Source organism: Acartia tonsa, chromosome 14 (genome assembly GCF_053477335.1).
Source record: "Acartia tonsa isolate MP-2025a chromosome 14, ASM5347733v1, whole genome shotgun sequence".
Classification (NCBI taxonomy): domain Eukaryota; kingdom Metazoa; phylum Arthropoda; class Copepoda; order Calanoida; family Acartiidae; genus Acartia; species Acartia tonsa.
In genome coordinates this window covers 35,785,291-35,799,898 of record NC_137273.1, presented here as the reverse complement: position 1 = coordinate 35,799,898, position 14,608 = coordinate 35,785,291, and the positions used below count along the sequence as shown (strand labels likewise).

The 14,608-nt window shown below is 33.2% G+C and overlaps 2 protein-coding genes across 2 annotated transcripts; both read left to right on the top strand.

Annotated features, from left to right (window-relative positions):
- Positions 1 to 261: 261 nt before the first annotated feature.
- LOC145306468 (ribonuclease Z, mitochondrial-like) lies at positions 262 to 9,503 on the top strand. Its single transcript, XM_080148580.1, has 9 exons — positions 262 to 498; positions 2,170 to 2,297; positions 2,549 to 2,923; positions 3,151 to 3,296; positions 3,555 to 3,775; positions 4,129 to 4,292; positions 4,838 to 4,906; positions 8,793 to 8,868; positions 9,382 to 9,503. The coding sequence occupies exons 1-9, from the start codon at positions 354 to 356 to the stop codon at positions 9,486 to 9,488; spliced, it is 1,431 nt and encodes a 476-aa protein (XP_080004706.1). The 5' UTR covers positions 262 to 353; the 3' UTR covers positions 9,489 to 9,503.
- Positions 9,504 to 9,650: 147 nt separating this feature from the next.
- LOC145305440 (ribonuclease Z, mitochondrial-like) lies at positions 9,651 to 14,608 on the top strand. The gene is made up of 9 exons (XM_080147057.1): positions 9,651 to 9,661; positions 9,709 to 9,820; positions 10,163 to 10,245; positions 10,599 to 10,650; positions 11,082 to 11,155; positions 11,591 to 11,664; positions 12,368 to 12,421; positions 13,261 to 13,387; positions 14,055 to 14,608. Exons 1-9 carry the CDS (start codon positions 9,651 to 9,653, stop codon positions 14,245 to 14,247), a joined length of 780 nt encoding a protein of 259 aa, XP_080003183.1. The 3' UTR covers positions 14,248 to 14,608.

Genomic DNA, 14,608 nt, shown 5'->3' with positions numbered 1-14,608 from the left:
ATTATAATATTAGATAAATTATATTAAAGAAAGGAAAGTAAAACAATCATTTCTAAGTCTAAACATGTATGTCTAGGATTTTAAACTCCCTTTTTTCTTTCATTAACGTTCACTTTTGTCATTTTATACCCGTAAAAATAGGCTTTTAAGAACCGCTGATTTAAAAAAAAATTCTAGAAGTTAGCGTTTTACAAAAAGCCGAATAAAAGACGACTTTTATATATGAAAAATCAACAGCGGCATAAACAAAAAATGCGCACTAGTAAACAAAAATATTAAAAAAATTATTATTAATTCTGAATAAAAATTTAAATCCATTTATTTATACTTGACTTGTTATTAAAATAGTTAAAATGATTTTCCAACTAAACAAATTAATTTTAACAAGAACTGTTTTTAATTTGGGAAAGGATATTCCATTGAGAACTATAAAAAATTGTTTGTCAATAAGAAATAATTCTTCCTTGTCAGAATATCCCAGATGGCAAATATTAACAGGTAAGATAATGAAATATCCCTCTTCAAGCATCATCCATGTATGTTATTAAGTTTAGGGGCGGAGAGCTAGGTGGCTGGTTTGAATCTAGACCTCACCGGAAGTGTTCTCTCTCTCAATCAGTCCATCCACTGCAGCTTTGTCGTCACTGTAGGTTGAAAATTAGGGGTAGAGAAATAAAAATCATCATAACTCCTCCAAATTTTAAGATAGATCAATAATATTTGAATTATTTAATTCCCCATTAACAGTAGTTTTAGAAAAACCTTTTTTATTTTTTTATTTACTAAGCAAAAAGTCGAAAAAAAAACACTTTTTAACAAAATTTATGCTAAAAATGATAACTTTTCGCAGAAATTTACGGAAAATTTCTAAATCAAGTAATTTATACACGAATACTTGTTAATTGTTTAGCAAAATCAAATATTATGTATAAAATTCTTCAACTTTGACAAAAAAGTGGTTTTTAAGCTCTTAATCGCAAAAATCGTTAAATTTTCGATTTTATATCACTGCGCGCAGCTTTGTGGCCAATGTAGGCTAAAATTTTGGGGCAGGGAAATAAAAATGATCAAAACTCCTACAAACTTTAAGATAGATAAATAATAATTGGATTATTTAAATCTCCATTATCAGTAGTTTCAGAATATTTTTTAAATTTTTTTAATTTAATAACAGAAAGTCGAAGAAAAACCGTTTTTTACGAAATTTAGGCTAAAAAAGTGAAAATTATTACCAGTAAAATCCAGTGGACTTAGAGTTGACCGATTTGAATTTTTTTTTTTTTTAAATGTTCATGAAGAATTTCTGTATCCCAAACATCTTTTTTTATATCTCTATTGTATTTGCAAGGCAAGTAATAAACAGATATTTTAGCGCCGTTATTGGTAATTTTTCAGGGGTAATTTTGTTTATCTGTGCTCAAAAAGTATTTTTTTTTAAAGCATTTATATTAAATTCAAATAATTAAAAGTAGATATTCGGAAAAAAAAGTTCTAAAATTTTTACATAAATCACTTAAAAATAAGATTTAAAAAGCCCTATTTTTCGTAAAAAATGCGCTCTTCCGTGACGGGTCGGAGTTGAAATCGGAGATTTTGTGTATTTTGCAGAATGCTCATCCCACAGTGCGCGCATTATACTTGACAAAACTGCAGTGCATCCAATTTAATAACACTTCCAAGCTAGACCTGTGTCTACCTCAACTCTCTGAGCTATTCCTTCTCCCCCAAAGTTACAAAGGGTCATACCAGAGACGATGGTTAACGATTCTCTAAGGTCCCTAGATGGTTACTGTGAATGCAAGTTGGTGCTTTCGTTGAAACCTGTTTCATGATCACCACCCCCTCTCCATTTTATCTGAACTAATTTTAATAAAGACTGATCTTCACATGCACTAATATCTAATGGACAAAAAATTAAAACAGACACTATTTCTCTCTAGTTTTAGTAATGAGTGATCGATTTCATTTATTTATTTTTGGCGATTTTTCTTGGGAGAGGGTGGGTGCACCCTCTCCTCAAATAACTATAAACTTTCCCAGGACTTGTGAGAAGCTACACTGTAAAGGAGATCCATATCGGTTCTGCGGTTAGCGAGATTCTTTGGTACAGACAGACACAAATCCTTTGACTTCATTATAATGGATTGTATATTGTTAATTTATATTCAGGAAATCCAAGTTCTTCGAGTATTGTCCTTCAAGTAGATCCCAACCAAATTTATCTTTTTAACTGTGGAGAATCTGCCAGCAAAATGTTAAAATATTACGGCTATAAATTTCATATTCGAACTAAACAGGTAGAGGGTTTTATAATTTATACATTTACTTCCATGGACAAAATGTTAGCATAACAATGTATCAAATAATGTTTCTGTGTTTAAGTACTTTATATTTTATACCCAGACTCCAGTTTTATTCTTCTGTTTTTTCATTTGCTTATTGTAACTTGTGACATATCGTCCAGGTAAAAAAATAGGTACCTAATATAATGTTATAAGTAAATAAATTATTTAAGACTGACAGTAGCTAAAAATAATTATTTTTTTAGGCTGTTTTTATAACAAGTCCACAGTGGAAAAACATCGGAGGAATACCCGGCATCTGCTTAGCAATGTCAAAAACAAACAGAAATCGTCATCTAGACGTTCATGGTTCTGACATTGTCACTCATATCCATCAAATAACTGGAAATAATCTTCTTGATAAATCAGCCTTTAGATTAATCACACCTAAGAATTTGAAACATAATGATGATTTTATTGAAGTTACAAAAATAAAGCTTCCACGAGAAAAGCACAAAGAACGACCCAAATTTAACATAAGTTTAGACCAAGAAGCAGCTGCCCGAACAGTAATTAAAAATGCATTGAAAGTGCCATATTATAATAATAATGAAGTTTTTGCTTATGTTGTACACATAAAGGTTCAATTGCATCATCTTTATCATGCTAGAAAACAAAAATATCTTCAAATATACCTTAGCCTTATAAATGTTTATTTTATCATTGAACAGAAATAAAATCTGGATCTCTAAAATTAAGTTTGTTAGTACTACCCGACCCTTTTTTCATCTAATTCAAACCTTTTTGATAAATTCATTTTCTTTCTGGGATTAAAACTCTCGAGCCAATGCAATTGTATCATAACAAGAGTAGCAAACAGAGAGTCCTTGTTTGTGAAATACCAGAAGTCGAACATCTATCGAGTTTAATCAACTTGTTACCATCAATTCTTGGCAAAATAGAGACTGTTTTTCATCTGAGTCATCCTGATATAATTCAACATGAAACATACAGGTGTGGCCATGTTTCTTATTTTTAGATGCAAAAATACAAAAACAACAGCTTAAATTATACTTTTTCAGATGCTTGAAATAATTAACCTCCAGAATTTTCTCGATTTAATTAGGCTTGCTTGTAAAAGCTTATTCTTTTAGTGGATAACTTAATCAATTTTCGACAGTTTAAGTTTTTTTTTTATATTAAAAGCCATTGACTGTCATACTTTAACTATTTGTAATATAAAAACTAAAATATTAATCTGTCTACATTCAGAAACTGGTTAGAGTTGTGGCCAAAAGGAGTTCAACATATAACCGCTAATTCAAGATCAAATGGATATTCACTACCGATCAACGAATATTACTACGGCAGATTGAGATATATTAACAAAGAGATTTTTCCAAAGTTGACTGAAAGTTTTTCTGGTCTAACTGCAACAACCCTGTCTAAAAATGTTAAATTGTTCAATTGTTTGAGTTGCCATAAAATAGAAGGTATTATGTTTGTATTATATGTAGAATTTGAAAAGCTATGCGATATATGCCTTGCCTACGGAAAAACGTCAATTAAAGGGGAACTGCGCTGTATAAAAAATCAAATTTCTGTGATTAGTATTCACAATAAAATAATCTTAGGCTATGTCTGTCTAACCATTATTAGAATATTTAACTAAATGAACCAGCTGAGAGGGATGTTTTTATTGGTTGAAGTAAGTGATGGGGATATTTAAGGTTTATGTTGGAGGGGAGGGGGGATACAAAACCGTCAATATCATGGAAACACAGGCAGAACAATTAGGATACACATTCTTTTGATTTTGGTTAAGCTCTCAATGTGTATTTATCAGGAAATCCAGGAACGATAAAAGAAGCAGAATCAAAATACAAGTCAATAAATTCAGATATGATTAAAGAAAAATTGACAAATCAAACATATCCTGTCATTCAGTTTCTGGGCACAGGAAGTGGAGAAAGTAATCTGCACAGAAATTGTCCTTGTATTTTAATTCAGGAATATTATTTTCATCTTATAATTCCATCCCCTAGACTAAACAGATTAAAATCTGCCCACGAACTATGTTATTCTTTTCTAAAAATTAGAATGACCGTTTTATCCGTTTACGAGATCTTACTGGATATATAATTTAATTGGGGAAAGTAGTGGGAGGGTTTATCCTTGAGATTGGCCCAAGAATTTAACCTTTATCCATTGTAGATGTAAAAAAGATTCCCTAAAAGACAAAACCCTATTTACTGTAATCGTGCTTTTGTCATACAGACTTTCTACTTGGTCATGATCTAAAGGGATAAGATAAAAGAAGATAAATTCCCATTGTTGATACACATAATTACCCTTTCGTTAAGTTACAATTAGTGGTTGAAACTTAATTCACCAACCAATCAAAATCCAGTAAAATTCCCAAAGTTATTAAGCCAACGGATAAGAAAACGTTATTATAAAACTTTGGGGACTAGTGAAATAAACAACCCTTTGTCCCCTTTCTCTCTGCTTCTTGGTATTTCTTGAAAATAAAATAATATTTGATATTTGTCTAGAAATCCAAAAATAGTTATATAATGCTTGATTGTGGAGAGGGGAGCTTAGCACAACTTGCAACTTTAAAGGTATGTCTACTTATTTACTTATATAACAGGAACGTTCACGTTTGAATATGTAATGAAATGAAAATAGAATGGAATTTTAAAAAGTTTTACGTCGCTAAGACGCAACAAACTTTTACTGTTTTTATTTTTGAAATATCGCTTGCAGCTGTAAAAATTGTGGCCATTTCTGAGATCTTAGCGAAAATACATTGACATATGATATACCTACCTATAGACAAACATCGTGTGACTTTCTTATGGACTAGTGGCTATGCACCTAGAGGCCTCTAGAGGCACTTGAGGAGGGGGGAGTTAAAACCCATTTTTTAGATTTAGATTTTTAAAAAAGGGGGGGGGGCGTAATGACATTTATTCGTAATCCGTGAGCAAAATGGTCTTAAAATTTAGCTAGACCCTTCAAACTTGGTGTATAAGCCTAGTCCTATAGGTATTACATCTAAATGGCAAAAAAATCTAAAAAATTTTATTTTAAGGTTAGGTTAGGTAAGAAAAACCCTGCGGAAATGGGGTTTTTAGGCTTTTTTTGGTCTATTTTGATGCGGACACTTAACTTAAATTGTTTTTTCTTAGGGTTTTAACTTAAATACACTGTATCTATTCATATGGACTTTATTTAAGATGATTCAGCAAGTCGGGGACCGACCCCAAGGGGCTAGGTGGGTGGCCCGCAGGGGTTAAGTGCCTTTTTCCCAATACATATGTTGTGATACATCCAATTATAGGTTTTTTAGGTCAAGGAACTCAAATTTAGAGCTAAAATAAGCATTAGACTAATCTGAAGCTAGCCCCAGCGGGCTAGGTTGGTGGCCCGCAGGGGTTAAGTGCATTTTTTCCAATATATATCATGTTATATATCAAAATATAGGTTTTTTAGTTTAATAAACTCAAATTCTAAGCGAAAATTAGCATTAGACTAACCTGAAGCTAACCCCTCCGGGCTAGGTTGGTTTTCTGCAGGGCTTAAGAGCATTTACCTAACCTAAACTAGAAACTTACTTTTATTTTAACATGTTTTTTTTATAAACTTTGTCTATTAATGAGGACTTTATTTAAGATAATCCAGCATGTCGGGAACCGACCCCAGAGGGCTAGGTTGGTGGCCCGCGGGGGTTAAGTGCATTTTTTCCAATATATATCTTGTTATATATCAAAATATAGGTTTTTTAGGTCAAGAAACTAAAATTCTGAGCGAAAATTACCATTAGACTAACCTGAAGCTAACCCCCCCGGGCTAGGTTGGTTTTCTGCAGGGCTTAAGAGCATTTACCTAACATAACCTAGAAACTTACTTATATTTTTACAGGTTTTTTTCTTGAATAAACTGTGTCTATTAATGAGGACTTTATTTAAAATGATCCAGCAAATCGAGGACCGACTAATCTGAAGTTAGCCCCAGCGGGCTAGGTCGGTGGCCTGCAGGGGTTAAGTGCATTATTTTCCAAAATACATCTTGTGATATATCAAAATATAGGTTTTTAAGGTCAAGAACTCAAATTCAGAGCTAAAATAAGCATTAGAATAATCTGAAGCTAACCCCAGCAGGCTAGGTGGGTGGCCTGCAGGGGTTAAGTGCATTTTCCCAATATATATGTTGAGATACAACCAATTATAGGTTTTTTTTAGGTCAAAGAACTCAAATTCAGAGCTGAAATAAGCATTAGACTAATCTAAAGCTAACACCAGCGGGCTAGGTGGGTTGTTGCCAACAGGGCTTAAGTACATTTTACCTAACCTAACCTAAAAACTTACATTTAATATTATTTTTTTTAGGTTTTGTTTCTCAAATAAAGTCCATTCATGTGGATCTTATTTCAGATGATCAAGCAAGTCGAAGACTGACCCCAGCGGGCTTGGCCCGTAGGGGTTAAATGCATTTTTTAGAAAAAGTATGTGTTATCATACATCAAATTATAGGTTTTTTAGGTCAAAAAACTCAAATTTACAGATAATAAAAGGATCAGACTAATCTGAAGCTAGCCCCAGCGGGCTAGGTGGATTGCCTGCAAGTCCTAAGTGCATTTTACCTAACCTAACCTGGAACCTTACTTTTTTTTAGGGTTTTTTTCTGGAATAAACTGTGTCTATTTATGAGAACATTATTTAAGATGATCAAGCAAGTTGGGGACCGACCCCAGTAGGCTAGGTGGGTGGCCCGCAGGGGTTAAGTGCATTTTTAAAAAGTATGTGCTGTCATACATAAAATTATAGGTTTTTTAGGTCCAGAAATTCAAATTGAGAGCTAATAATTGAATCAGACTAATCTGAAGCTAGCCCCTGCGGGCTAGGTGGGTTGCCTGCAAGGCTTAAATGCATTTTACCAAACCTAACCTAGAATCTTACTTTTTTGAAGTTTTTTTAATTGAATAAACTGTTCATGAGAACATTATTTAAGATGATCTAGCAAGTCGGGGACTGACCCAGGCGGGCTAGGTTTTACTTAGATACACAGTGTTCAGTCCTAAAGCCATCATTTAAAAGATTCTTCATACAGGAGGCTGACCCAAGGAGGTCCCCAACTTGCTGGATCATCTAAAAAAATTTCCTCATTCTAGACACAGTTCATTCAAGGAAAAAACCAAAAAAATAAGTAAGTTTCTAGGTTAGGTTAGGTAAAATGCACTTAAGCCCTGCAGAAGATCTACCTAGCCCGCGGGGGTTAGCTTCAGGTAACACTTATGCTTATTTTAGCTCTGAATTTGAGTTTCTTGACCTTAAAAACCTATATTTTGATATATAACAAGATATATATTGGAAAATAATGCATTTAACCCCTGCGGGCCACCGACCTAGCCCGCTGGGGCTAGCTTCAGATTAGTCTTATGCTAATTCTAGCTCTAAATTTGAGTTAACTGACCTAAAAAAACTTATAATTAGATGTATAACAACATATATATTGGGAAAAATGCACTTAACCCCTGCGGGCCACCAACCTAACCTGCTGGGGTCGGTTCCCGACTAACTGGATTATCTTAAATAAAGTCCTCATTAATAGACAAAGTTTATTCAAGAAAAAACCTGTAAAAATATAAGTAAGTTTATAGGTTAGGTTATGTAAATGCTCTTAAGCCCTGCAGAAAACCAACCTAGCCCGGGGGGGTTAGCTTCAGGTTAGTCTAATGTTAATTTTTGCTCAGAATTTGAGTTTCTTGACCTAAAAAACCTATATTTTGATATATAACAAGATATATATTGGAAAAAACTTAACCCCTGCGGGCCACCAACCTAGCCCGCTGGGGCTAGCTTCAGATTAGAATAATGCTTATTTTAGCTCTGAATTTGAGTTCCTTGACCTAAAAAACCTATAATTAGATGTATCACAACATATGTATTGGGAAAAAGGCACTAACCCCTGCGGGCCACCCACCTAGCCCCCTGGGGTCGGTCCCCGACTTGCTGAATCATCTTAAATAATGTCCATATGAATAGATACAGTGTATTTAAGTTAAAACCCTAAAAAAAAACAATTTAGGGTAAGTTTCCACATCAAAATCGACCAAAAAAGCCTAAAAACCCCATTTCCGCAGGGTTTTTCTTACCTAACCTAACCTTAAAATAAAAAATTTTGGATTTTTTTGCCATTTAGATGTAATACCTATAGGACTAGGCTTATATACCAAGTTTGAAGGGTCTAGCTAAATTTTAAGACCATTTTGCTCACGGATTACGAAAAAATGTCATTACGCCCCCCCCCCCCCTTAAGAAAAAAAGTTTTTTTTACCTTCGCCCAAAACAGTTATAAACCTTCCTGGGACTTATGAGAAGCTACCTTGTTATGGAGAACCCGATCGTTACATTGTTAAGTGAGATCCTTTGGCAAACAGACATCCTGTTGCTTTTATTATGGATGACATTATTATACCTATGCCAATAAATTGCTCTCTTTTAGGGTGATCAGACAGATAGGGTGTTATGTAATCTTCAAATGATTTTCATATCCCACCAACATTCAGACCATCATTTAGGTGAGAATTTTTAAAAATCCCACAAAGTTTTAGTGATAAATCATATTTGCCACCAGAATTTTTTTTTTTTTTTTTGGGGGGGGGGGTATTTTATCTGGGGCGATTTATCTTGGGTTGGTGTGTGTACCCAATATATTTGTATACCTTCCCTGGACCTATTATAAGCTTAACTGCAAAGGAAAACCATGTAAGTCCAGCAGTTAGCGAGATCTTAAGCTGCAGTGCTTTTAAAGTCAGATAGACATCCTGTTACTTTTATATTCCCAGCAGATTCAGGAATTTTAATGCAAAATTTAAAAGGACCATTCTAACTCGACTGAATTATCTATAGAGATTTCCGTTATGGACGTACTTTCCTATTATAATTTTAGAATAACTTTGCTTTTAGTGCAATATTTATAAGGACCATTCTAACTCGACTGTATTATCAATAAAGCTTTCCGTTATGGACGTACTTTCCTGTTATAATTTTAGAATAACTTTGCTTTTAATAAAATTTACTGTTCGTTTTAGGTTTAAATAATATATTACTAGCAAGACAAGAAGCTTTAAAAAGAAGGACACAAAAAACAAAACAGTTGTTTATTGTTTGCACAGGAATGTTTGGACTTTTTCAATGAAATATTATACAAAAATGCACCTTTTCAACATGTCTGTCCATCAACCAAAATATTATTAGAAGCTTGTTTGAAAAATATTACAGTCAAAATAATTAGAATTTTACCTAAATCCCGAAAAGCCCCTGCGGTTCGTCAAAATGTTGCAGTAGCTTTACATGTAAAATGGCTCTTTTGTAGTATGCAATCATGTGATACACATAATTAAATCTTCAACATTAAGATTGAAAAATACCAAACATAAGAAACCTTCAGGATTTTATGGTTATATACTGGCAAGATATCATACACTTGTGGAGCCTGTAGCAGAGGATGTCGTTTGTGTTTATGCAAGGGGTGTACATTTTCCCACATATTCCACTAAACTGTCTCTCTTTCTTCCTTATTTAATTTCTTTTTCTTGCTATTTCTTTTTTTTTTTACTTTATCCTGTTCTTAACTTTGTCAATGACTTCTATTTTTCCATTCTTTAATACCTATTTTTTTGCCCTTTATATTATATTTTTTCTTTCTTATCTCTATTTCTTCCCTTTTTCCCATTAGAATAAATGAAAAATACATTCATCAATCAAAGTTTGATAAAAATAAACAAAGTATTATGCCAATGAAAGAGAGACAAGTTAATAAAACCAATATGCCAGCCCTCTTGTAAAATATACACTCTTGCTAATGTTAGGAATCTATGTGATTATGCTGAACTAAAGGAAGATAGAATCAAAGATCTTAACCTGGATGATTCACTGGAGGATGATGCTGCCAGGAATGCAGAGTTTTTTTTTCTGATAAACACGTAGCGCATCTTAAGCTAAAGACACAAAAACCTCTCATTACTATAAATAATAGGATTTGATGTGACTTGATATGTACTTGGTATTAATCAGGCTCACCTAAAATCATCGCCTGACATAGTAGCAGTATATACACCTACTAATGTCTTTAGTTTTATCTCGATTGACGTCGAGATTCAAAACCACCAACTCCCCAAATGACGAGCAGTTGCGCTATTACCAGATTTATATTTCAGAGATTATACCAAAAACAGTCATTACCCCTTTCAATTGTATCTTATTCCTGTAAATGAGAACATTAAAACTAAGACTCTGCTTTTAACAGAATAGAACGAGAAAAATATCTAGACGCACTGCTAAAGCAAGTCGGAATTCAGGTTCAGACACAAATATATTTTGCTTATTTAGTTCTATACTTCAACAATATTAAAGGGATAGTTGCATGAAGTGCATTTCAGAAAAATGATTTCAAACATAAGTTAAATGTATGCCATCAAATATATATACAATTTTGTATTACAATAAATAACAATCAGACATCACAAAATTAGTCATCATGCTGTTTTTTTTAATATGATAAATTGCGTATATCATAAGAATACAATTTTCAAGTCTTGATATTTTTAAAACTATATACCTAGTAGAAAATTGAAATTTTTTTTCTTCAATTATTTGCCCTAGGAAACTACACCCTTTATTTTAAATCTATTTTTAAAAAATAAGGGAGATGGAGGGTTATCAGATCTCAACAGGCACTCTGAGTGAAAGCACCCTTAATTATTTATATTTGTGTCATGTCTGTATTTAGAGCATACAAACGTGTAAAGCAGACCACAGTAAAGATTCTTTTTCCATAACATTTACTCTCAAACCATCCAACAGGCATGTTTATACTTTTAGATATTGATTTATGCAGCGTTGTGGAGCCGCCATATTCTGCTGGAGCTGGAGCCGTTATTTTCGTTAAAAAACGGCACCGGCTCCGGGTTAGCTAAAATAAGAGATTTTTTATAATTTTGTAACTCTGCTGCGTCGTATGCAAACGCCCCTTTTAAGTTTTTCATGTCCATGTTATCAAAAATTGAACTTTTAAACACTCAAAAATCAAAGTAGACTTGGCAAAAAAAATTTAGAATATTTTTAATTTTGTTTTTGAATAGAACCATAGACAAAACATTTTATACATTTATATTGAGTGAATAATATCGTTCTACTACTGTTTTTAGCCTTAAAACTCACATCTTTATGGAATTTTAGCTCAACCTACCTCCCCATTAAAAAAAATGAATATCTAAGGTTTAAACATGAAAACTGTAGAAATGAGGAAGGATACAAGATTACATACAGTGGAGACACAAGACCTAATGATAAACTTATTAAAATTGGAACAGGTCAGTTCAAAAATTCATCAATTTAGGGATAATACAAAAGAAGATTATGCAATCGATTGTTCCGACAAATTTTGAATCAACTCTTATTAGGCTAAAAATACTTGAAAAATTGATCTTATATTGTCCTCTTTATCCTTCGAAAGAATGACCGACGGACTTAGTAAGTTGTAAACTGGATGCTCTTTGGCAATTGCTATCAATACAAAAAGAATTAATTGTCTACTTAAATAGCATCCGAGAAAATAAATTTGCCCATTGTTGCTAAAGACAAAGTGAATTATAAAGTAGAAAAATATTCTAAGTTCAGAAACAGATAATGGCAACTACCATGTCCCTTTATCAATTAAAGCGTTACTTACATACATAGTGAGAAAACTAATTTTTAAAGATCAAACTTTTGAGAGTTTAAAATCAGAGAGAGGTGGCAATGGGCTGTTTATTACACTAGTCCCCAAAGTTTTATAATAACGTTTTCTTATTCGTTGGCTTATCAACTTTGGGGACCTTAGCGAAATTTGATTAGTTAGTTCATTAAGTTGAGTGTTCACGCGTTTCAACTATCTCTTAATTTAAAACAACAGGGAGGGTAATTTGTGTTGAATGAATCATTGGGGATGTACATTGTACTTCAATTTATAGGCCATTGTCATATCCGTTTAGTTCCCTGGTAAAAAATAGTTTTTATCTTTACTCTTGTTATTAGGATCTGATGTTCTGATTCACGAAGCAACATTTTCTAACTGTGCACTTGATCAGGAATGGATTTCATATTATTAGGTTAATACTTGTCATACAAGAGACATTAAAAATTGAAAATTTTGTTGATAGGCGTGTGTCATCGATAGTAAGAGAAAAATAAAAATCTTTAAATGTAAAAGATAAATATTTTTTTATTACCTATAGAAGATTTTAAAGAAAATATAAAGTTTATTCTTGGGTTAGGCCGGATATCCGGCCATTTTCAATATCCTCCCGGATATTGAAGCTATCTGGATTCCGGATATCCAGCTGATTTCCAATACTTGATATCCGGTAATTTGCCGGATATCGAATGTTGGCCAGATATCCGACCGGATATCCGGCATTAAAAATCAGCCGGATATCTGGTATCCGGCCCAAGCCTAGTTTGTTCTTCATAGGATCATTTTACTTTTCGTGAAACTGATATTAATGTAACATACATTTAGATTATGAATTGACATAAAGAGAAAGGAACGAGTAGTTATTGCGTAAAATCCATGAGTTGGCTTCATCAAAAGTGATTATTAAGTCTAAGTGTTATTAAATACGCGTTTAATTATACTATGCATTTTGTCAATATTAAGAACACTTGGACTTAATAATAGCTTTCGATTAAGTTAACTAACGGATTTTACGCATTACAAGCACAAACTACTACTCCCTTTTTACATTGAGAAAAATAATTTTAAGTTCAATAGATTTTCCTTAAGCTTAGTTACTTATAGGATTAAAATTAAATTAATTTTTAGCATATTCTTACTTCATGTACTAAATACTGGCTTTAATCCATAAAAAAGTTCCTCTACCCTTTGTTGAAATCAAAAGGACGATTCTATCAAATTCATTTGCACCAGGCTATAGTTCACAAACACTCAACTCTGAGTGAAGCAATTTTGGTTGGGAAGAGAATGAAGGCTAAATACACCCTGCTTACACATTTTCCTTCAATTTTCCAGCAGGTGCCGCAGCTCACTGACCTCAGGGATGCTAGATATACCTTTTAGTTTACATATAAAGGGATAAGACAATATGGATGATAAATTGATGTACTTCCCCCAATAATTATGCACAAAATTACCCCTCCTGCAGATTAACGTTTGATCTCTCAACTAAAGTGCCAACCAACTAAAATTCAATGAAAGTCCCCAAAATTGTTAAGCAGACTAATAAGAAAACTTAATTATAAAACTTTGGGAATTAGTGTAATAAAATTAACAGCCCATTGTCCCCTTCCTTCCTGTTAAATATAAGTTTTAATAGAACCAATGTATACCTTAAAATTTACGACAATTCAAGTACACTAGCGCAAAATAAGAAGGATTTATACGAACTATTTTTTGATCGAGATTACTACGTTTTCTGTCTTAATCTGCGGTTTCCTAACCCTACCGGGCTATTTTGTACCCTATTTAACCTAACCTTATATAGGGTAAAAAAACATTACAATTATTTTTTCTTAATGAGGGTTCTATGCAGGGTTGGGCCGGATATCCGCCCATTTTCAATATCATACCGGATATTTAAAATATCCGGATACTGGATATCCGGCTAATTTCTATGATCCGGATATCCGGCCCAACTCTAGATCTATGGTCGATATGTTCTTGAAGGGAAAGTTTTAGGTCTTGTATGACTAAGCATCCATGTAGAAATCTAAACTCAGTGGGGTTAGCCTTTGATTTCCTCACCGTCAACCCATCCAACATCAAGTCCTGCTCCAACACTATCATCTTCCTGGAGAACGAGTTTAGAGATGTTCTTCTTGATATTGAGAGTAATCTTAAAACTGTCCGCAAAGCTGGCCCTAAGTCCGGTTTCAAATTAAGCTGTGATGAAGAATAATGCTTACGGGTATAATATAAAAATGCAGGAATAGGACAATGGATGATAAATAATTGAAACCCATGATGCCTTTTTTTGCATATATTTCATTGTGGAAATGTTATAGTCAGCTTAATCTACCATTGCATTGTTTGAAACTTATTCAGGAATGTATTTTTTTATAACTATTCCCCTTCTCCCCTCCCCCGGGGGGGGGGGGGGGAGGGGAAGGGGAGTTAAAGAAACATCAAAATTTTGCTATATTAATTGGGGAAAGAAATTCAAATAGGTTGAAAAAAATATACACCCCGGCCCTGTTTTACCTAATTTTTTTGGTTCATTTCTGTTTCTAAATCAAAAATTATTTGTTTATTCTTTCAGA